The sequence below is a fragment of the Lemur catta genome, chromosome 6 (assembly GCF_020740605.2).
Source record: "Lemur catta isolate mLemCat1 chromosome 6, mLemCat1.pri, whole genome shotgun sequence".
In the NCBI taxonomy this organism is placed as follows: Eukaryota; Metazoa; Chordata; class Mammalia; order Primates; family Lemuridae; genus Lemur; species Lemur catta.
Window position 1 is genome coordinate 10235053 of NC_059133.1, and position 21915 is coordinate 10256967.

At 56.3% G+C, this 21915-nt stretch overlaps 2 protein-coding genes across 6 annotated transcripts; one reads left to right on the plus strand and one right to left on the minus strand.

Moving 5' to 3' along the window:
• Positions 1 to 1530: 1530 nt before the first annotated feature.
• Positions 1531 to 14202, minus strand: MPST (mercaptopyruvate sulfurtransferase). 4 transcript variants are annotated; one of them, XM_045552959.1, is made up of 5 exons: positions 14071 to 14202; positions 9665 to 10283; positions 5623 to 6728; positions 4331 to 4482; positions 1531 to 1950 (listed from the first exon to the last, which is right to left on the minus strand). In XM_045552959.1, the coding sequence occupies exons 2-3, from the start codon at positions 10257 to 10259 to the stop codon at positions 6430 to 6432; spliced, it is 894 nt and encodes a 297-aa protein (XP_045408915.1). In that variant the 5' UTR covers positions 10260 to 10283; positions 14071 to 14202; the 3' UTR covers positions 1531 to 1950; positions 4331 to 4482; positions 5623 to 6429. The 4 variants fall into 4 exon arrangements, with proteins under 4 accessions (XP_045408915.1, XP_045408912.1, XP_045408916.1 ...); XM_045552956.1 differs by having other exon boundaries at positions 13973 to 14103; XM_045552960.1 differs by lacking the exon at positions 14071 to 14202 and adding an exon at positions 10548 to 10568.
• Positions 12568 to 21827, plus strand: TST (thiosulfate sulfurtransferase). 2 transcript variants are annotated; one of them, XM_045552955.1, is made up of 3 exons: positions 12568 to 12664; positions 15101 to 15716; positions 21361 to 21827. In XM_045552955.1, the coding sequence occupies exons 2-3, from the start codon at positions 15122 to 15124 to the stop codon at positions 21657 to 21659; spliced, it is 894 nt and encodes a 297-aa protein (XP_045408911.1). In that variant the 5' UTR covers positions 12568 to 12664; positions 15101 to 15121; the 3' UTR covers positions 21660 to 21827. The 2 variants fall into 2 exon arrangements, with proteins under 2 accessions (XP_045408911.1, XP_045408910.1); XM_045552954.1 differs by lacking the exon at positions 12568 to 12664 and adding an exon at positions 14328 to 14454.
• The last annotated feature ends 88 nt before the right edge of the window (positions 21828 to 21915 follow it).

Consider the following 21915-nt stretch of genomic DNA (forward strand, 5'->3'; position numbering starts at 1 on the left):
GGGGCCTCTCTGCTCTGGCCTCCTGTCTTAGTAGTTTCTGCCTGTTCGTGTCCATCACGCATCTCACCTCTGCTAGAGTCAGGCTCAGCTCCTCGTTCCCACTTCAGGTGCTGCGTGTGCAGCCCAAGCCTGGCAGGAGAGCAAACGCAGTCTGCTACTGAGTTTGTACTCTCATTCCTGCTCCACAGGCAGGCGAGGGGCACTTACCTGCCACTTGGCATAAGGAGAAAAAGAAATAAACTGAGGTGAACAAAATTCACATCTACATGCTTTCTTGTTTCTTTTCTTTTTTCTTTTTTTTTTTGTTATTTTTAAGAGATGGGATCTTACTGTATTGTCCAGGCTGGTCTTGAACTCCTGGGCTCAAGCAGTCCTCCTGCCTCAATCTCCCAAGTCACTGGGACTACATGTGCACCACCATGTCCAGCTACTGCTTCTTTTATTTTAAAGGCAACCGGGCAGCATAAAACGTCCCCATCCTTGATGAGGCTCTAGCTTTTTGTTGCTCCGATGAACATGGAAGCCCACACTCCCACATTCAGGAGAGAAGCCCTCCAGCCTCCACTCAGCCCAGTTACTCTTACTTGAGTTGCTTTCTTCATGGGCTTATAGCTGATTTTCAAGCCTTTCATGGTTCCCAAATGGGGAAAGGCTGTGAGAGGCTGCGAGAGGGATGAGGGGGGTGGGGGCTGGCAGGGGAGGAAGGCTGAGGAGGAGGAGGAGGGGACACCAGCAAGTGTCCTGGGGCAATTAGCTCCCTGCCTGCTCCTTCACCTCCACAAAGCCCCCCTGACACCCAGCCCACCTGGGAACTCCTGGAGGCCCCTGCCCCGTCCTGGGCCACACAGCCTGCAGTTTGTCCCTGCTTACAGCTAATACTTGTGTCTGGGTTTTATCCCTCTACGATAGCCTCCTTTCTTGCATTTTTCTCTGAGGATTGTTACTCCTCCTTTTTAAAGAGAGGGAATGTATCTTTTTTAAAAAAGCGTCCTGGAGAAACATGAAAGAATGCACATCTAGCTGGGGAAGTAAATTCGCCTCTGGTGCCTGATTCCTCACCTGTGTAGGAAAGCGTGAACACGTGTGTGCTCACGTGTATGTGTGTGTGCATGTGCATGTGTGCCTGTGTGTTTGTAGGGGGCTTATGAAACCTCCCCACCCAAGAGAAGCCTGCTCCCCTTCTATGATCCCCTCCCCAATCCTGTCCTCTGGCAGGTGAAAGCCCTGTAGTCACTCTATCCAGGACTCAAAGCCCAGCCCCAGACCTGTGATCTGTCTATGCCCCCTTTCCTGTGAATTGGGGGATATTAACACCTATTTCTCAGGGTTGTTAGATTAAATGGAGGCAAAGCACTTAGCATCCTCCCTGATAGGTGGAAAGCACTCAGTGAACAGGAAGGATCATTAAGGTCTCTCTCAGCCCTGACAATGCACGGCAAACATTCACAGGCCCCTGTAGAGACAAAGGGAAAGCTTTGCCTTCACCCCCTGAAAGTTCGCTGAAAATCAACTGGCAAAAGGCAGGTAAACTGGAGAAAGGTACACAGAATTTATTCTAATGTGCGTAGCATGGGGTAATCACAGTGATGACCCCGGGACCCAGTGGGGTGCACACAGATGCTTACATACCCTTCTTCATGGGGGAGAGCGAGGTGGGAGAAATGTGGCAGTTTGAGGGACCGTCAATGATTTTTAGGAGGAAATGAATGGGCCCAATGCTCAGACAATGGTTAGTGAATAATTTTCTTTGGAAATTGAATGGGACGGAGAACAGATGATAGTTCGGGACAAAGTTCATCTGAGCTCTAGGTGGGGTATTTAACGTTCAGTCTCTTCCTCTGGGATACGAGTTTTAATCTTCTCCAGTTAATAAAATTTCAGGCGATTGTATTCGTCTCCGGCAGGGCTGGTTTCTAGGTACATCAAGGAACTTCAGAGAACAGCTTCACCCTGTGCTTCGGGTGAGACAGAGAACTGAGAGACAGGACGAGGGGGGAGGTCAGCGAGACCTTGAGGCTGCTTCGTGTCAAGCACTATATTTTGGGGTAACGTTTTGAGCCCCAACACCCTGTCCATGTCAGTCACTATGCTGGTGCCAGGAAGAGAAACACGTATAAGACATATCACCCGTCAAGGGCTTACAGCCCAGCCGAGGGAGGCAGGAACGGAGGTGCAGCACAGAATATCAGTAAAATAGTAATATTAATAATACCAACATTTATGTGCTGCTCACTGTGCCAGCTTCCCTCCTCAGTGCTTTGTAGGAATCAAATCATTCATCCTCACAGCAGCCCTATAAAGTGGGTCACCCCAAGTCACAGGCAAGGACATCGAGGCCCCTCCTACACACACGGCCAGGGAATAGAAGTCAGCGTGCTGCAGAGGCTGCACTTTGAACCCGTCTCCTGCTGCGTCTTTACCTGGGGGTGAAAACAAGGGGCCACAGTCCAGGGAGTTCGCAAAAGGGGCTGGTGGCCCGTGTAGCGGTGCCTCTCAAACCCAGAAGCAGCCCCTCTACCTCCTCGGGTTCTCTGTTTGCATCTCCCGGGTACTCCACACACACTGTCGCCAGGGTCTCTGTCTGCCCCTCCCCACCAGGCCAGGGACCCCCCTCAGGGACTGCCTTCATCCTCTGTGCCCAGATCCCGGTACAGGGCCTGTCCCTAGGAAGTGCACCAGAACTAACGGAAGAGACAGGCTGGGTGTGTGTGTGTCTTTGGGGTGGGGGTACCTGGACCAAGGCAGTGGGAAGAGGTGGACTCCACCAGCCCTGGTGCTCACTGGATGTGGCTAAGCGGGTGGAGTCTCAGATCACTGGCTGCCAAGTCTGGGCACAGCGACCCCTGGGTGGGAGCCGTGTGCACTGAGACGGGGACATTGGTGGAGGAGCAGGTGAGGGGCCCAGCAGGTGGTGACGCGGGGATCTGAGTTCAGGAGAGTGCAAGTTGCTGGAGGGCCAGATTCAAGGGCCACTGGCTGGGCACAGTGTCTGGCCATCGGAACGGGTGGCATTATTCAGAGAGGGGGCTCACATCGGAGCAGCCCGAGGGGGACTCTGAAGGACACGGACAGCAAACTGCAAGGGCAGCCAGAGGACAGTTCGCAGTATCAAGGACTTGAGTACTGAAAAGTCCTAACAGGTGGGGCCATTTAGTTTAGGGGCAAGCAGCCCCTGAAGGTTACCACTGTGCAATACAGTGATAAAGCAAAGCCACTGGGAGTCCAGGTACGCGCCGTACACCACGTTCCACCCCCAATAGGCTAATATGCTAAAAATTTTGGTGCTTAAAATAACACTTTCAGTTAACCTGAACATTTCACCTTCCCCCAAATGACTCATTCTCCATGGATAATAACCCCCACTGTGCTTTTATATAGCTGCTATTATTCCAGTAGGTGTGGCACTTTATTTTGAGCTTTACCTCATCTGACATCACACCCACCCTGTGCATGGCAGAACTGAGTTTGCTCCCATTTCTCAGATGAGAAGACTGAGGCCCCGACAGGAAGGCAGAATTTCTGGTGCCTGGTGCAAAACAGATTCCACAGCACAAGGGCCAGATCACCACATTGATCCATCATTAGGTCCACTGTGTAGATGGGGCTTTGGACCCTGATCCCTCCAAGCAGTGACCCAAGGAGTGGAAACATTCCAGTGCAGCTGGTTAGACAAGGTTGGGAAATGCACTTCCAACTGTCCCTGACACAGAGGGCTGCTTAGCAAATATTTGCCAAGTGCACAACAATTTCATCATCCTTGTTGCCCAGTGTTGCAAGTTCCTGCCTCGAACACAGGGGTGGGTGGGGCGGGTTCTGGCTGAGGCCAGGCCTGTGCAGCAAGAGCTAATTATTCCAGGAGTTCAGGCTCGCAGGGGGCAGGACGGAGCTACTCTTGCAAAGTTAAACTGAAGCTCCGTGAACCCTAGAAAGGCATGGTTAGATCTTTCTCTCACCTCTGTGCAGGTCACCTTTGAACCGGTCCAGACTCATCAAGGACCTTCCCAGAAGAAACAAGCCCCAGCTTGGATCAGCCTCAGTTTCCTGCTGGAGGCTGGACTAAGGTGGGGCGAGGGAGCCTAACGAAAACCCCTTGCCCAAATACCATCGGTCAAGCTTTCCCCATGGAGCTGGGGAAACACGTGGCCATCTTCCATGAGCCTGTCATACATGTTTCTATTCTCGCCTTGATCCTAAAATCTGGAAAGCCACCGCAGGCAAGATCTACTAGAAGCTCCAGCCCTTCGAATTCTGAATCTAGTTAGGCTCCTCTCTCAAACTAGCTGTGTGTCCTTAGGCAGATGGCTCAACCTCTCTGAACTTGTTTTCTCACCTGTTATAAAATAGATCATTTCACAGTACTCCCTTCTCCCTGGAAACATGATACAAAAGACCAGTCTCTCCTCCCTGGTCTGGAAGCTTTGCGAGGACAGGAACACAATTCTGTTGCTCCTTCTCTCCCAATGCCAGAGGTACAGATGTCACCTAACATATGGAATAAGTAAAAAGTCCTTTAAAAAATAAAGGCAATACTTGGTAATTACTCTGTGACTGGCACCAAGCTGAAAAGTTTCTGTGGATTATCTCCTTTAATCCTCATACTTCCCAGGAAGGCACTACTATGCCCACCTTGAACTCAGCAGCGTGGCCAAGGTCAGGCAGCCTGTGTGGAGCGGCTGGGACAGGAGGCCAGATCAGAACGTCATGTGCTTGCAGACAAATTCATCTCCTTAAAGGGCAGAGAAACTCCAGGGAGGGAAAACAAGTCTTGTCTGAGAGCAGCACGGAAGGAAGGGGGTTTCTAACCTGCTCAATTCAGCTCCAGGGGAAGGGCCTTAACATGAGCCCTGCACGTTGGGCCTCCCTGTCTACACTGTTCCTGGCTATTGTGGTCAACTGTGTTATTTGCCCCTAGAGCAGTGGTTCTCAACTTGGGGTGATTTTTGCACTCCAGGGGTCATCTGCGACATCCGGAGACATCTTTGGTTGTCACAGATGGGCAGTGCTACTGGCCTCTAGTGGGCAGAGGCCAGAAGTGTTGCTGAGCAACTTTGGGTGACGAATTATCCAGCCCAAATGTCGCAGTGATGAGGCCAAAAAATGGGACTCTACAATGGGCCCTTGGAAAAGTTCTTGTGTGAATTCCCTGTTCCAAAGTACGTATTTTTCCCGTTTTATAGATGAGGAGACTGAAGCTCAGAGAGGGTGGGACTTACTTTTGGGCTCTTATTTGTAAAACCAAGATTCTGTGCTGTTGGTCTTCCCCACCCCTGTGGGCTTGGAAGTGACTCAGCATCAGAGGGGAGTTGATGGGACGCAGAGCCAGGTGGAAGAAGGAGGAACTTCAGAGTCAGGAAATCCAGATCTGGTCCTGGCTCTGTCATAAACTCACAGTGTGACCTGAGTAAGTCACTGCCCCTCTCTGGTTTCAAAGGAGGCCAGACAAGGTCACTTCTAGGGTTCTCCCCAGTAACGACTGATGGGACACTGCCCCTTTGCTGCTGAGATGGTGTCTCGGGGCTGGAAAGATGGGGAGGGTCCTGGGGGGCATTTGGGCCCTCCATAGACACTCAAGTCCACCTCCTCACAAAGGATACATCCAGAGGGAGGAGGATGCAGCCCTACCTTTGGGAAGCAGGGAGTATGTTCTCCTGAGCAGAAAGGATCAGGCTCCCCAGGTCTGCCCACTCCTGGCAGTTTTCAGAGAGCAGCCTCCAAGTGTGAATTCCCAGAGTTTCGAACCAGACTCTTCTCCAATCAGCCAGACTCAGCCCTTCCCGGAACATCCCGGCTGGGCTGGGACAGCCTCCTGTTAAGCTCTGGACCCATCTCTTTCTTGAAATGAGAAGTACTGTTTACCTGGGTGGGGGTGCTTTAGTGGGACCCCAGACATGTCACAGCAAAAGTCACCTTGAATAGCCCAGAAGCCAGAAGGGAGTCACCCTCAGGATTACAGGGTGGAGGACCATTTGCTAGGAGCCATTTCAGGGCTCTGGGACGCCAGCACTGTACAAAAGGCAGAGACAGGGCCCCCAAGACCCTCGGGCTCCCCAGAGCAGCCTGGGCGGGGCATGCCGGAACCCCTGGCTCCTTAGGGACACTGAGGCAGCCCCACGGCTACAAGGATTTGGCACTTGGCAGTTTTATTTCCTCAACAGTAAAAGGGAAGGGAGGCGGGGCCTCTGCTCAGCACCGTGTGGGGCAGCTCGGAGCTCTGGCCTCCCTCCCCTGTGCCTGTCACCTCTTCTCTGGGCTCCACCGGCAGCCCACAAGTCAGTGGAATTCCTGGCCTCTGGGATGTCACCCCAAATGCCACTTGAGTTGGCTAAAGAAACACTCTGTTGGTTAAAGCAGAGTCGGAACAACCAGGCTGTACGTTGCTGGTGGCCGGGCATCCCGGGCATCGCTGAACTTGCCTGCGTCGGCCCGGCCTCAGTGGGTCTTCCCCCGGCCCTCGGAAATGATGTCCTCGGGCTGGGCGCGCATGTACCACTCCACCCAGGAGCCGTCATAGATGGGTATGTCGGGCTTGCCACAGATGTAGGCCCCCAGGGCCACATGGCAGGCCGTGACGCCGGAGCCACACGTGGCCACTAGCGGCTGGGACAGGTCTACTTTCTTCTCCTGGAACAGGTGATGGATGTCCTCAGGGCTCTTCTCCAGGCCCTCCGCAGTCAGGAATTCTGTGAAGGGGATGTTCACAGTGCCGGGGATGTGGCCGGGTTCGATGCCTGCAGCAGGGGCAGGAGGGAGGGAACATGTAGAAGGATGGTGTGAATGGCACCCCACGTTTGCGGTGCCTGCCGTGCTGAGAGCATCCCGTGCAAGCATGGCGCTAAACCCTCCATGTGCAGCATCTCGTTTAGTTCTCACACCATGAAACGCAGGCACCGTTCAGAGGCATTCCCATTTTACAGATGTGACACTGAGGCTAAGTACCTCCTAAGGTCAAAGCATCTAGCAAATTGCTGGCTGAAGTTTGAACCTGAGAATCAGATGCCACCAGAACCACATTTGGCCCCCAAAGTTTCCTAACTATGTGCCCTGGGGACAACAAAGCAATAGATAAGACCCCTGCCTAGCTAGGGTGGGCAGCACTTGCAGGCAAGGGGCTTGGATCTGGCAGGCAGACAGGCAATAACCGAGTAATCACAAGTATGAGGGGTGCTACAAAAAGGCCCAACACCAGTAATGACAACAGCTGCTGTTATTGAAGGCTTCCTGTGTGCCGGGCACTCTTTAGGGCCCCTCATCTGTATTTTCTCCTTTGACCGACCCCAAAATTCTGTAGGAAAGAAGCAATTATCCTGTCTTTTGTACAGATGAGGAGAATGAAGCATAAAGACTACCTTGCCCAGGCTGAGAGGATTTAACCCCAGGTGGGCTGTGCCTGGGGGTGAAGGATGCTTCTCTGAGAAAGCCCAAAAGGTGAGTAGAATTCAGCCAGGTAAAGGGGTCTGGGCAGTGCAGGCCTAGAGCTCCCAGGCAGAGGGAATCCCATGGGTGCAGGCAATCACGTGCTGCTTGGAGGGGTTAAAGGTCACCGTGGAGAAAGCCCAGACAATGGGGAGACAGAGGCCCAAGAGGAAGCAGAGGTGGGTGCGGATGACTTGGCCTGGAGTAAGACCGGAGGCCCTCAAGCTGACCAAAGGAAACCAGACTTCCATTTTTAAAAGATTGTTTTCATTGCAGCAGGAAGAAGAGGATGGGCAAGCCCAGAGAACTATTAGTTAAGAGGATCATCACCTCACCCACATCTCTGCAAACCCCTGAAAACAAAACACATATTATGTTTTCCCCACCTCCCATCAGGTGGCTGTTACCAATATTCCCATTTTCATGAAAGTACTGAGAGTTGCAACAGAATAGACCATCACAGCTAATGATTGAAATCTGAGCCGTTCGGACTTTAGGGTTGGACTCTAGGGCAGCTTCTGCCTCAGTGTCCCTCCACAGTGGGGTGAGAGCCCTGCTGGCCCAGGCCGGTGTCTATTCTCAGAGTGCAGTGTGCAGACGGCACTCCTGGGGCCGAGGAGAGGCTGGGATGGGTCGTCATCCCTACTTAACAGGTGCAGAAACTGGGCTCCGAGACGTTACAGGGACCAGCCCAGAGCAAGGAGGAGGAGCAAGCTCTCAAGCCAAGTGGCAGCTACACACAAAGCAGGGCTGTCCCTGCACCTTGAACTCCACCAACCAAAGCGTTCTTCCCCTGACTGCTGGCCCGATGTGGCAAGTTACAGGTGCACTTGGCCAGGCCTCAGGCTGCAGGCTGCGGAGTGGGAATGATGGTGACAGTGACGGTATTCACCACTGATTCCGTGACACTGAACTTAGTTCATCTTGACAAGCCCACTGGGTGTGCGTCATCATCTCCCATCTTACAGATGAGCGCATGACCGAGTGCAGCACACCCGTGTGTGCAGACGGAGCTGCGTGCTCCACACAGTTCTGCATCCTTATGCTCTGCGTTTCTGCTCCCATTTTTCCACAGATAGAAGAGACGAGGTGACTGCCAGGTGTCACACAGCCCATGCAAGTGGGCAGGGCTCTGGTTTGCACCCAGCTGGCTGTCCTACATTGTTCCACCCCTGGGGCTGAGCTGGGGGACCCAACAGGATCCAGGTGGTGCCCCCATTAGGGTGAACCACACAAAATTGCCACCCAGGTAGGTTCAAAAATGGTGGGCTAGCCGCCATTTCCTATAGTTGGAGTAGCATCAACACTGCTCGAGAGCATTCTGTGTGGCAGGACTTTCTGAACTCACCAAGCCTCTCTGGGACATCCACTCTGTGCTAGGTCCTGGGCTAGTCCTCAGGATGTGCTGGGGGCAGGGACAGTCCTTGCCCTCAGGCCATCCAAAACAGTGCCAGGCCAGGGTGAGCCCCAGAGGCTCTGGAAGCACAGAGCAGAAGCTCGGACCCTGATCTGGGGCGTGGCCACCCAGACAGAGCTTCCCAGGAGTGGCCAGCTCATTGCACCCCTAAAGGCGCAGGAGAGGGTTGGGGAGTTCCCGGTGCAGGCTCCAGTCTGAATCCTGCCTGAGCTGCGTCCTGAGACTCAGGCGAGACTCCACGTCTTCCTCTGTACAATGACAAGACCTACCCCACGGATTCTCAGAAGGCCACTGACCAGACTGCGTTGTGGGCCCCCTCCCTGCATTATACAGAACTTTCCCACAGGCTTCTTGCCTGGGGAGATCCAGCCCACAGGGAAAAGGCTCTTCACGCCCCCTCCATTCACCCCTCTCCAAGCCTTGGCGGCTGGGAGAGACCCTCACTCTCTCACTGCATCATCCTCAGGGGCAGCCGGCAGGCCTGACCAGGACACATCCCTCTGGGATTTTTCCCACACTGGGGCCCGCCGTCCCCACCACCCCATTCCGCAGTGACCCCACACACTGGGGGAGCACTGTCTGGGTCTCACACAGGGCCCCCCGGGTAGGGGCAGTCACTGCCCACAGGAAGGGAGGGGCCAAGTATTGATATTATGGCTCTGCTTTACAAATGAATAAAGCCAGTGCGACTCAGAGTGCAGCGACTGGAAACCAGATCTCCTCCCCCAGCCCGTGCGGGTCCCTCAAAGGCAAGGGCAAGCCTAGGGCAGTGCCCAGAGCACACGCCGCGCCCCAGGCGGCCTCCCAGCCCCCACCATCCGCCCCTGCTCTCACCGTCTCGGGGCTCGGGCTCGGTGCCGCGGAACCGGCCGGCGGCGCGGGCGTCCACCACCTGGAAGCGCCGGGAATCCAGGTTCTCCTTGATGTCCTCGTACGTCTTGACGAAGGCGGGGTCGAGCTCAGCGCGGAACTCTGCAGGCGCCGGGTGGCTTTTCCCGGAGCTGAGCGGGAGGCCCTGGCGCAGCCAGTGGCGGAGGCCGCCGTCGAGCAGCGACACGGTCTGGTGGCCGAAGGCGCGGAACATCCACCAGACGCGCGGGGCCGAGTAGAGGCCCTGGTCGCTGGCGTCGTAGATCACGACGTGCGTGACCGCGCCCACGCCCAGGCGGCCCGCGTACTCGGCGAAGTGCGCCGCGCTGGGCAGCATGTGGTCGTAGGGCGAGGTGTGGTCGCTGCACTGGTCCAGGTCGAAGAAAGCGGCGCCCGGGATGTGGCGCTCCTCGAACTCGTGGCGCGCGTCGCGGCCCAGCTTGGGCAGGTACCAGGAGGCGTCCAGCAGCTGCAGGGGCGGCCCGGCACGCGGGGCCCGCAGCGCCTCGGCCACCCACTGCGCCGACACGAGCGCGCGGAAGAGCTGCGGAGGGGCCATGGCGGCTACACGCGGGTTGCAGGCCTGTGCGACAGGGAAGATGCCAGGAGTGAAGCAAGGAGAGGCGACCCTGGGGCGGGAGACGCCCGCGCCGCTGGGGCTGGGGCAACGGCCCAGAGGAAGGTGGGGCAGGGGCAGAGTCTCTAGGGGAATGCAGACACCAGCGGTGCTGAACCGGAGCACAGACGTTGGTTGCCAGGGTCCTCCCGCTGCCAGGCCTTGGCTAAATACACAGCTCCCAGCGACCGAATGACCACGACACCCTGGAGAGGGCCAGGGGTCCCTCACCTCCACTTGCTGGGCGGGAAGGAAGTGGGTAGAGGTCTGTGCAGGGGAAGGCCCTGCGGGCACTTTAAGACAAACTGGGGCAAAGTCTCAGCCCCTCCCTAAGAGGCAGCTCAGCTTCATTTGCAACCAACCAAGGTCCCTGCTGGAATTCGTCAACTCACTCCTCAAGCATTTACATTAGTCACCTAATAGGTTCGGTAGCTGGAATTTACTGAGTCCTTACCCTTTCAGCCTCACAATACCTGACACAGTAAACTCGCAATTATTTGTTGAATGAGTAGCCTTAGAGGTTTGCTGTTATTGTCACCATTTCATGGAGGGGGACACTGAGGCTCACAGAAGTGCACAAACTTGACCCAGTGGTGCCAGGCTTCACACTATGCAGTCTGGCACGACAGACTTTTCAGCAACATTGGCTGTGCTGATTCTGGGAGCACCACAAGGCCGGGGTTTGCCCCTGCAGGCTGCACATTCTCTTTGGCCCTTCTTTTAGCAGCAGCACCTCTCTCCTCCTCCCCGCCTGCAAGCCAGAGGCTGAGAGCCCACCAGCTCCCCAGCCCACGTGTCAGCCCACAGCCTTCCAGGGTGTAGACTCTCCACTTTTAAGTCTTTTGTGCTGGGCAGCCACAGTCTATAAGGTACCTTTGCGCAGGTGAGAGAAACGGGCCCCTTTTGCCTGGCAGAGGCAGAGCCCCCCCCAGGGCTGGGTGTGTTGAGTGGGGACTGCAGGTCAGCTGGGCCCCTGTGCAGGGCACAACCTTTCCATCCATACCAGCCTGTCCTGCCAGCGAGATGAAGGGGGTGGGTAGAGAACACATCTGTGGTGTTCCCCTATGCCAGGCCACATGCTAAGCACCACAGCCTCCAGTAGCTATTAGGATGCCTGTTGTACGAATGGGGCAACAGGCAGTTACAGGAGTGCCTTGCCCTCGGCCACAGAGCTGGTCAGGGGAGCCTCGGGACTTGAAGCCAGAATTCAACTCCTAAGGCTGGACTTCCCTAGCCCCAGGGGCTGTGATGACCAAGGCGTAATGAGTCCACAGTGTGACACTCTGTGTCCACACCACCCCCTACAGTATCGTCAGGGCTGGCTTTTAGGAACCCACTTCGCCCACACAGTCTGGCCCTGTGATGGACACTGAGGAACTCTTGACTTTGCCAGGCCCTGGGGGTACAGACAGGCCCTGGGCCTGCTCAAGAGACAGTGTAATTGAGGAAAGTCTAGAGTTCAGCACGAGCACAGAGGGGCCCCGACCTCAGCCTAGGGTGGGAGCAGTAGGGGTGGGAAGGCTCCTGGAGGAAGTGAAAGTCCAAACTAATTTGACCTTTCAGGGGCCCAGGAAACCTCAGCTTGACCTTCAGGATAAGGACGCTGCCAAGGAGACTTAGCTAAGGGACGATCCCAATAATCTGTGTTATGCCACATCTGGGAATGCTGGAGGGTGCTGCAGTTCCTTCTTGAAGAACCCATTTGTGAGGTGCAGCAGCCCCTTCCCCCCATTCATGAGGATCCTCATTGGCTCTCCCCCACCCCAAGGATCCATTTAGAGTGGACAGGACCCTGTTTGGGAGTCAGAGTTCCCCAAAGTCAGTGCAAACCCTACTCTGCTGTTTAACTGGTTGTGTGTTGGTGGCCATGTTAGGATCCCTGGGTGGTTTCTGTTCCTTATAATGGAGCTTCCAAGCCCCACCTCTTACAGAGATTAAACAATGAATGGAGAGGGCCACCAGAATGCATTACTTATGGCTGGTTTTAATAATCATTAAAAATGGTTTAATAAAATCCCATTGTTTCTTCCAGTACTGTCATTGGTGGCCCTTGAACTGACAGCAGCAAAACTAAGAACCTTAGAATTTCAGGGCTTGGGTACGACTTCAGAGGTCTGAGGTCACCCTGCCCCAGCGTCTCTGCTTGACTGGCAGTTTTCACAAAGGCCTGCAGGCAGTGGAGCAAGGTCTGAGAGGACAGGCTGTGGGTGTCAGGGAGGGGCAGACCAGAAAAAGGGACCAGGTGCCTGTGTGCATAGGGGGCCAGGATCACTGTAGGTGGGGGTGTTCTGGGAGTGAAGGACCCCAAGACATACCACCACCTCGGGGGCCTACACGGCTACACTAAGGTAAGTGTGAGCCCCGGGCCAGATCAGAGTGGGCCCCAGAGGAGCAGAGCTTGGCCACTCAAGGACTTCCCCCAGCCTGGTCCCTCCCGGCACCCTCCCTCCCCCACTGCCAAGCACAAGGCTTAGAGGACTGCTGTGAGAAGTAGCAAAACAAAACCAATTTTTTGACAAGGGGGATGAGGAAAGCCTTCCAGACTAGCTGGAGCAAAAGCTGGGCAGGAGCAGTGGAGTCCTACCAGTTTGCAGGAGCCAATGGTTAGATTTTCAGGAATTTTGCCAACTGGTTGTTAAACACAGCTACTGTTTTTTTTTTTTTTTTTTTTTTGAGACAGAGTCTCACTTTGTTACCCGGGCTAGAGTGAGTGCCGTGGCATCAGCCTAGCTCACAGCAACCTCAGACTCCTGGGCTTAAGTGATCCTACTGCCTCAGCCTCCCGAGTAGCTGGGACTACAGGCATGAGCCACCATGCCCGGCTAATTTTTTTGTATATATATTTTTAGTTGGCCAGATAATTTCTTTCTATTTTTAGTAGAGACGGGGTCTCACTCTTGCTCAGGCTGGTCTCGAACTCCTGACCTGGAGCGATCCACCCGCCTCGGCCTCCCAGAGCTAGGATTACAGGCGTGAGCCACCGCGCCCGGCCTAAACACAGCTACTGTTAAAAATTATAGGAACTTAGATTAAATAGGTTGAATTAAAAACAAAGGCAATTTTTTAAAAAAGCATGAGGCTTCAGGCATGAGCCAGGTAAACAAAGGCAGCTACTACCACTTAGGCTTCAGACTGCGATTAGGCCCAGCCCCAACTCCAAGTGCGTCCTCCAGCAACTTGCTCTGCCCCTCTCTCCCATCTGGAAGTAAGTTTCGGGCCTGCCCTGCACGCTTACTGCGGGAACGGAGTCACACCGTGGGAGTCTCAGCAAAGTGCCACACCAAACAGGCCCTGACGATGTTAGTTTCCTTTCACTCCAGCAAGTTCATTCCCAGTTTCTCTTCCAGAAATCTCTTGGTCAGTGGGGCCTGGTCTCCCTGGCCTCTCTGAAGGGTATTTTAGTCGTCCACGGTCTCCCCTACCCTCTCTGGCGGCACCAGGTCACTACACCCCCCACCCACTGCCCCCCACCCGCCGCTCAACACGACCCCAAGCGGCCGCAGACAGTCATCCCTAGGGCAGACCTCGGGGCGCGCCTTCCCTACTGGACTGCGCCCGGCCCTCTGGTCAGGCCCCGCGGGAGAGCCCCGCGCCGCCGCGCACCCCAAAGGGCGACCTCCCCCTCCAGAAAGGAAGCGCGTCGCCGCGGCAGTTACCCGGGTCTCGGGCTCCCGGCTTCCCGGCCCCGCCAGGGGCCCCGCGGTGCGGCGCCCCCTCCCCGCACCCGCAGCCATCCCCTCCTCCCGCCACCAACCTGCGGCCGGCCAAAGGGAGGAGACTCCGGCACAGCCCACAGCCGCGGCCACTCGGAGCCGCCGCTACCCGCGCCTTCCACTGGCCGGGCCTGAGGGGGGCGCCCGCCCCGCCCCGCCGGGCCCCGCGCCGGCCCCGCACCGGCCCCGCGCCGCCTGGTGCCCCCGGCAGCCCCCCGCGGGTCTGGGAGGCGCCGCGCGCCCGGGGCGGCGGGGCACTGGCGCAGCGGCGCGAGGGCGGCGCGGAGTCACGGCTGGCGGCGCGGGGTCCCCCCTCGGACGGCGGCGCGATGGTGCAGGCCGCCCGGGGAGCCGTGAGCTCGGGGTTTGAACCCGCCAACTTCTCCAGCGGGCCGGGGCGAGCGCCAGCGCGGCGGCCAGGGCGAGTGAGTGCGGCGGGGTGGGGGCGGCGGCCAGGCGCCCAGGCCGCTGGGGATTAGGGCGCTGGCCGGGCCACCTGCGGCCCAGGGAAGGATCCCGGTGGCAAGAGCGGGGCGGGGTGCCCCGGGAACCCCTGGCCCAGCTAGGGCAGAGGGCACCGAGCCGGGGCCGGACTCGGGCATTCCGGAGGCCGGCGAGCCGGGGCTGCTGAGAGGCCGCGGGCGAGGGCGCATGGGGGTCTCCGGCCGCGCTCCCCCTGTGCGCCCACCCCTCTGCCTTCCCAGGAAAGGGGATTCAAAGTCCAGGATGCCGTCTCCCCAGTTCTGGGCGTGTTTTCTCTGCTTTTTTCTGGCAGGACCGGGTATTGTAGCTTCCAGGGGCCAGACACCCTCCGGGCCAGCTCCCCCAGCCGGGCCTTGGGAGCTCTTGCCCCGCCCGCTCTGCGCTGGGGCCCCGGTAGGGGCGGGGCCGGCTTTCCTTAGGGGATCTGCGAACCCACCCGGCTGCACTCCCCGACACCCTGGGTGGCTATAAACACCACACCCTGGAGGAGTGCGGTGGGAGAAACAGCTCCTCCGCCCGGGCCCCATCCCGTGGCACACACAGCCTTCCTCATGCCTGTCTCTCTTTCCTGGTTCCCACCCGCGCCAGGTGACACGCAGAGCGGAAACCATGGTTCATCAGGTGCTCTACCGGGCGCTGGTCTCCACCAGGTGGCTGGCGGAGTCTGTCCGGACTGGCAAGCTGGGGCCCGGCCTGCGGGTGCTGGACGCATCCTGGTACTCACCGGGCACGCGCAACGCCCGCAAGGAGTACCTAGAGCGCCATGTGCCTGGCGCATCTTTCTTTGACATAGAGGAGTGCCGGGACACGGCGTCGCCCTACGAGATGATGCTGCCCAGCGAGGCGAGCTTCGCCGACTACGTGGGCCGCCTGGGCATAAGCAACCACACGCACGTGGTGGTGTATGATGGTGACAACCTGGGCAGCTTCTATGCTCCGCGGGTCTGGTGGATGTTCCGTGTGTTTGGCCACCGTACAGTGTCAGTGCTCAATGGTGGCTTCCGGAACTGGCTGAAGGAGGGCCACCCGGTGACATCTGAGCCCTCACACCCGGAGCCGGCCATCTTCAAAGCCACACTGGACCGCTCCCTGCTCAAGACCTATGAGCAGGTGCTGGAGAACCTTGAATCTAAGAGGTTCCGGCTGGTGGATTCACGGTCCCAAGGGCGGTACCTGGGCACCGAGCCGGAGCCGGATGCAGTAGGTAGGTGTCCCCAGTGGTGAGTGGTCCCCGGGGAGTATTGCCCAATGCAGGGATAGGGAGTAAGGAAGACGGGGACCCGCTCCAGGCTTTGCCCTCAGTACTCACTTGTAGGCCTCAGTCTTTCTATCCTTAAAATAAGAGGGTGGAGCCAAACCTAAAGGCTTCTTCAGCTTTCATGTATGAGAACCTACAGATATGTCCCCATGGCCATGTGCTAACAACTGACCTAGCATCCATGTAGAGTGGCATCAGCAGAAGTGACTGGTGACATGTCCACCCACATCCACTCCCAGACACCAGCTCCCCCATGTGCACTAGGGTACCCCAAGGGCGTCATGCCCATGGGCCAAAGTTTGCATGGCTATATGGAAGGCTCCCAAAGACACCTCAGCTTCTCAGGGCCTCTCTAGTCTCCCAAAACCCTTACAGACATCAGCAGTGCCTTCCCCCAGGTCCCTCTCCCTCCATTGGGCTCTCCTGGGCTCCCTTACTGGTGTTTGCAAAAGTCAGCCAGGTTGATAACTTCCCCAAGTGGCTGCAGCCTGTCTGCAGAGCTGTAACAACAGCTGCCACTTCATGCTAGACGCTTGACACTGCATTATCCCACCCAACAATACCCCCATGTTAGCTGTGAGATGGAACTGAGATGCCAGGACATTAAGTTACTTGCTCAGTTAAGTGGTAGAAGCCAGGATTTGAACCCAGCCCTGACCTTGTTTCAAAGCATGGCACTAAACCAGGATGCGTCCCATCCTGCACCACCCCCCACCTCCCAGGGCTAGGAGGAAGTCCCTTCTGCTAGACATCCCCAGGGAGATGGCTTTTGAGTCCTCCTCCTGTGGAAGGGGAGGCCGGAAGGATTCTACCCTGTTTGAGGGGCGAGGGGACGTTAGGAGAGGAAATGCTGAATGCTAGAACCTCTTAACCAGAGAGGACCCCAGAGGTCTTGCCTTTCCTAGGCGCAGGACCAGAGTCTTGCTGTCATCACTCCTGCTAGGTGCCCTCCAGCGCCTGCCTGGACACCTCCCGTGGCAGGTGGCAGGGACCTCACTCTTCCCTGGGCCTCTCCCAGCTCAGGGCGGCCAGCACCTTCCTGGTGGCTCTTTCCTCAGTCAGAGTTCCTCCTCTGCGGAGTCTGAGTCCTGTGCAACATTTTACCTAACTTGTTGAAAAACATTTCTTCCTGTCTGGACCTTCAAGGGAGAGGTTGCTACAAAAGCTGTTTTGCATACGCTGTTAGCCAGAGGGCCTGAAAGCTTACCTCATCAGACAGAGGGGACACTGAGGTGCGGCAGAGGCAGGTCTCAAGGCCACATAGCTAGTTAGTGGCAGAGTCAGGGGAGTGCAGGCTCTGCCCTCCCCAGTGAGGCTTTTTCCATGCCCATATTTTGCTCCCTGGCTTGCTCTCTGAAAGTCTGGAGTTGAAGATTCAAGTTCATTTGGCACCTTCCAGAGACTCCTGGCACGGGACACCTGCAGTCCCCTCCCCTGACCTTGGTTCAAGAGGCCTCCTGTCCTTGGGACTTAAGCTGCCCCTGGAGGAGGACCGGTGGGGGTCATTCTCTTGCTGCTTCCCAGCCTGCCCTGAAGCAGCCTGAGACAAGTGAAAGGAAGAGCTTGGAGATGCCAGGCCCAACCCACTCTGATTTTGCACAGAGAGGGGAAACAGCCTGTGGCAGGAAATGCCTCCTGAAGGCCCTCCGCTTCTCCGTGATCCTGTTCCCACTTCCTCCAGTTCCCATCTGGAGCACCAGGGAGCCTGGACTCTCAGTTTAGCTCAGCCACTCCTTTGTGGGTGACCTCGATCCAATTGTTTGGCCTCTCTGGCTTTCCTTATCATGAAATGAGAAGAATAGCCTCAGACCTACCCTGGGTGTGTGTTTATTTAAATGCAGCCATGGCTGGAAAGGGATTTTGAGAAAGATAAGGCATTGTCCCAAGGCCAGGGCCATCTAGCACAACAACATAGAGGATGTGGATCTCATTCCCTAAGAGGCTTTACTTGCCTCCTGCACAAGGCATTTTGGGGACACAAAGGCACATGAGGCTCTGCCACATGTACAGTCCCCAGCTTGGGGTGAGATCAGGGAGGCACCAGTGGGTTCAGCAGTCCGGATATAACACACAGGGGCATGCAGGTGGCAGGCCTGGGGGACAGGCCTTGGCCCTGAGTGTCCCTGGAAGGAGTGACCCCAGGAGGAGCTGGAAGCAGGGCCTCAGTCATGCAGCTTCCCCTTCTGGCCTTAGTTCTGTGTCCCCACATGCCTTCGGTCCTGTTTGTAAGGGGTGCAGGGAGGAGTCAGACCTGAGTTTACATCCAGGTGTGTGGCCTCAGGCAAGTCCCTTCACCTTGAACTCTTCTCTCCCTTTGTGAACTGAATTTTGCACACCTTAAAGGAGGGCTGGGGGAAGTGAGGGAAATAGGCAGGAGTTTATCCCGTCCAGTTTCTTTATAAATATTGTTTTCTACCTTCCCCCTTGGCGGGGCGAGAGTGAAGAGGACATTGACGCCTTTTACCTGCAGAACCCTTCACATCCAGCCTCTCCTGGGCACCTGTGGCAGCCATGCAGGGGAGGAGGCGGGGTAGGCTGGTCCCACTTCACAGCTGGGGAAGGGAGAAGAGACCTGAGTGAGGCAGAGGGCCTGAGACTTGACCCGGGTCGGCAGGCATCAAAGTGGGGGCTGGCTGTTCCCAAGGCCACTGCTGTGGGTGGGGTAAGCTGAGAGCAAACTTGGGACCTGGGGGAAAGGTCACAATTCAACAGTGTTGTTTTATGGGACCAAGGGGCCCCTCTGCCACTGTCCCTCCCTCCTAGGGCTAAGGGAGGTGGGAGGGTGCAGGGCTGCCCGTGCTGGGTTCCTTAGTACCTTTAGGAGGAAATCAGAAAGGGCCAAACAGGTTTGCCTGGCCTTGAAAATCCACATCTGTCAGTGGATGAGGGATGTTAACTCGCCAACGTGACTGGCATCTTCTTGGCCAAAGTTGGAACACAAAGTCCCAAACCTTTGAGCCTTTGAGGAGCATGAAAGGTTCATCTCATCCAGTCCCTCTTTTGGCCTCCTTTTCCAGGGAGGCTCAGAGTGGTCAAAGAACTCAGTCTTTGGGGTTGGACCAGTCTGATTTCACTTCACACACCATTGCTGTGTGTCCTAGGGCAAGTTACCTCACCTCTCTGAGCCTGGGCTCCCCATCTGTGCTGGGAGGATAAGCTGCCTGGCTTTGTGAGGATTGAGGAAGATAAAGTTCTTGAGAGATCCTGCCTTCAGGGTGGCTAGCATCAGAGGTTGTGAGAATGGTGGCCCGCCTTCTGGGAGCGGGGAGAGCCACCAGCCTGCAGCTGCCACTGGACTCGGAAGGAACAGCAGGTCCCTGCTTCCAGGCCCGATGCACCTTTCCTCCGGTTGGCTGCTCTCCCAGGTTCTCTGGCCCAGGTCCATGGTGGCCCTTCCCACACACAAGCCACTGGGTCCTGCTCATTTAAATTCCCCAGGCAGACCCTGAGCCGACCCTCCATGGCAGAGATGAAAAGGAGGACCCCACCTCCAGAGGCTGCCTGGTATGGGAGGCCAAACACACAGAAGCTGCCTGGCTCCAGCTGTGCTCAGCAGAGGGGCCCTTTGTGTAATCAGAAGGAAACAACACAGCTGTTTCATTGGGGATGGGGGCAAAGGAACAGAACAGCGTCCAAACATTTGTGCTTTTAAACGCACTTAAAGCCAGCCCACTGCCTGGACGCTGAAACATTTTAAAGCTGGGTTTCTTGACCAGGCGAGGTGGCTCACGCTTGTCATCCTAGCACACTGGGAGGCTGAGGCTGGAGGATCACTTGAGCCCAGGAGTTTGAGGTTGCAGTGAGCTGTGATGACACCACTGCACTCTAGCCTGGGTGACAAAGGGAGACTCTGTCTCAAAAAAAAAAAAAAAAAGAAAGAAAGCAAGCTGGGTTTCTTGGGGAAGAATGCCCTTGAAGCCAGCAGCTCAGCTATTCCTCACTGCTAGGGTTAGCACACATCTGATCTCAGATTAAAGTTTCCTGACAAAAAAGATGAAATCACAACAGGAAGGAATTCTATAATCTTCTAAGTTGGGACATCTACTCAATCAAAGAAATCTTGCCTTGTGCTAGTGAGTGTTGGAATCCATTTTGGCCTTGGGGTGTGGGGACGAGGACACTGCTTGCATGATTGTGCACCTATTGTGCATCTGGGGTCACTGGGGGCTTGTATCTATGGTAACTAAACCTCCCCACACACCTGTAGGGTGGGTGAGGCTCTCTCCCCATTCCACAGAAGGGAGACTGAGGCGCAGGTGCAGGGCCCGCCTGGCTGCACACTGCTGCAGGTGACTCCAGGTGTGCCTTGGCCACACGGTCAGGTCCTTCCCCTCCCACTCCTGCCACCCTGCGCCTGCCCTGCCGCACAGCCCAGGTTTCATTGAGTGGTGGGATTGTCGGGCCCCACCTCCAGTGCCTGGGTCTGCCAGGGTGCGGGGTGCCTGAGGGAGAGAGGAGCAGCCTGGGGCTCTCAGGGGCCTGGCCTGAGGCCTCGGCCCTGTGGGCGGCGCCAGCTCTGGCATCGCCAGCCCCTTTTTGCCCCACTTGCTGGCTGTCCTGACGCCAGCCTTGGCAGAGGGACCTCACTGGGTGCCTAGGCAGTTCCAGGAAGGACCCCAGAGTCAGCCTAGACCCCCACCCTGCTTCCATCCAAGCTGTCAGAGGTGCTCCGAGGAGTCTGAAAGGGACCACCCTGCCCCATTCTCCCCCTGCCCCACAGGTGGAAAGGGGTGGAGGGCTGCAGCATCTGAGGGCGGGTGGGCCCGTGCTTCCCTGTGACAATTGCTCCCTACAGCAGCCTGGACACAGGTGGGTACTCTAGTTCCCATTTTACCCATGGGGAAACCGAGGCTCAGAGGGTTGACATGACTTGCTTAAGGTGAGATTTGACCTTATGTCTAACACCAGGCAACATGCTCTTTCCACACCTGTGTGCTTAACAGGAAAACCAGCAGACCCGGTGTAGTTCTGGGTCTGCCGTTACCCCTCCATGTGGCCTTAGGCAAGCCGTTGCACCAATCCTTGGTGCATTCATCTGTAAATGGAGTGACCTCATATTCAATGAGTTACATGATTATCTGTTTAGTGTTTGTCTTCCTTGCTAGACTCTAAGCTCCCGGAGGGCCTGGGCTGTGTCTCTCCCTTTCACTGCTGTGTTTTTAGCCATTGGCACAGCACACAGCACTTGCATTAATTTGTCTCATTTGCTCTTCTCAACAACCCTGTGAGATAGGTATGTACCACCGAGCCCATTTTGCAGATGAGAAAACTGAGGTTCAGAGAAGTGAAATGACTTGCCCAGGTAAAGGATAATGACAAGGTTAGTAGACCTGAGACTCATACTTCTATCCTCTTAAGCAGCTGTGATTTTGGACATCCCTACTTCAAGACAGCTTTTAGGAGAGGGGGTGCAGATGTCTTAAGTCATGAGCATTGATGGTAAGTAGGGCTGGGAATAAATTGAGCTTCAAGAGGAGCAAGGATGTTACTTTTATTTGTGAAGCTCTCTATCCTTCCAGCCACGGCTGAGTGAATCCTCCGGGCCCACCCCCCATGCCTCCCCTGACCTGTGTCCTCTGCCCCCACCCAGGGCTAGACTCGGGCCACATCCGCGGCTCAGTCAACATGCCATTCATGGACTTCCTGACTGAGGACGGCTTCGAGAAGAGCCCAGAGGAGCTCCGTGCTCTGTTCCAGGACAAGAAGGTGGATCTCTCGCAGCCCCTCATTGCCACGTGCCGCAAGGGGGTCACCGCCTGCCACATTGCCCTGGCAGCCTACCTCTGCGGCAAGCCCGACGTGGCCGTTTACGACGGCTCCTGGTCCGAGTGGTTCCGCCGGGCTCCGCCAGAGACCCGTGTGTCCCAGGGGAAGGGCGGGAAGGCCTGAGCCATGACCTCTCTCCTGCTCACCGTAACTGCAGCCGGTTTAGTGACCCCGGCACGACCTGCAGCTGGTTCGTACCTGTTAGATGAAGGAGATTGACATGTTTTTAGAATTGCTGTGCAAAGTTCACCCTTTCCCTGTCAACACTGAAATAAACTTTGCCTTTTCTGAGTAGCGTGTTGGCCTGCCTCTTCCTGGTCTCTATCTTTGCCCAAACTTCCCGTCTCCTTCGGATTCCTTAGAATCCCCCAAGTAAAGA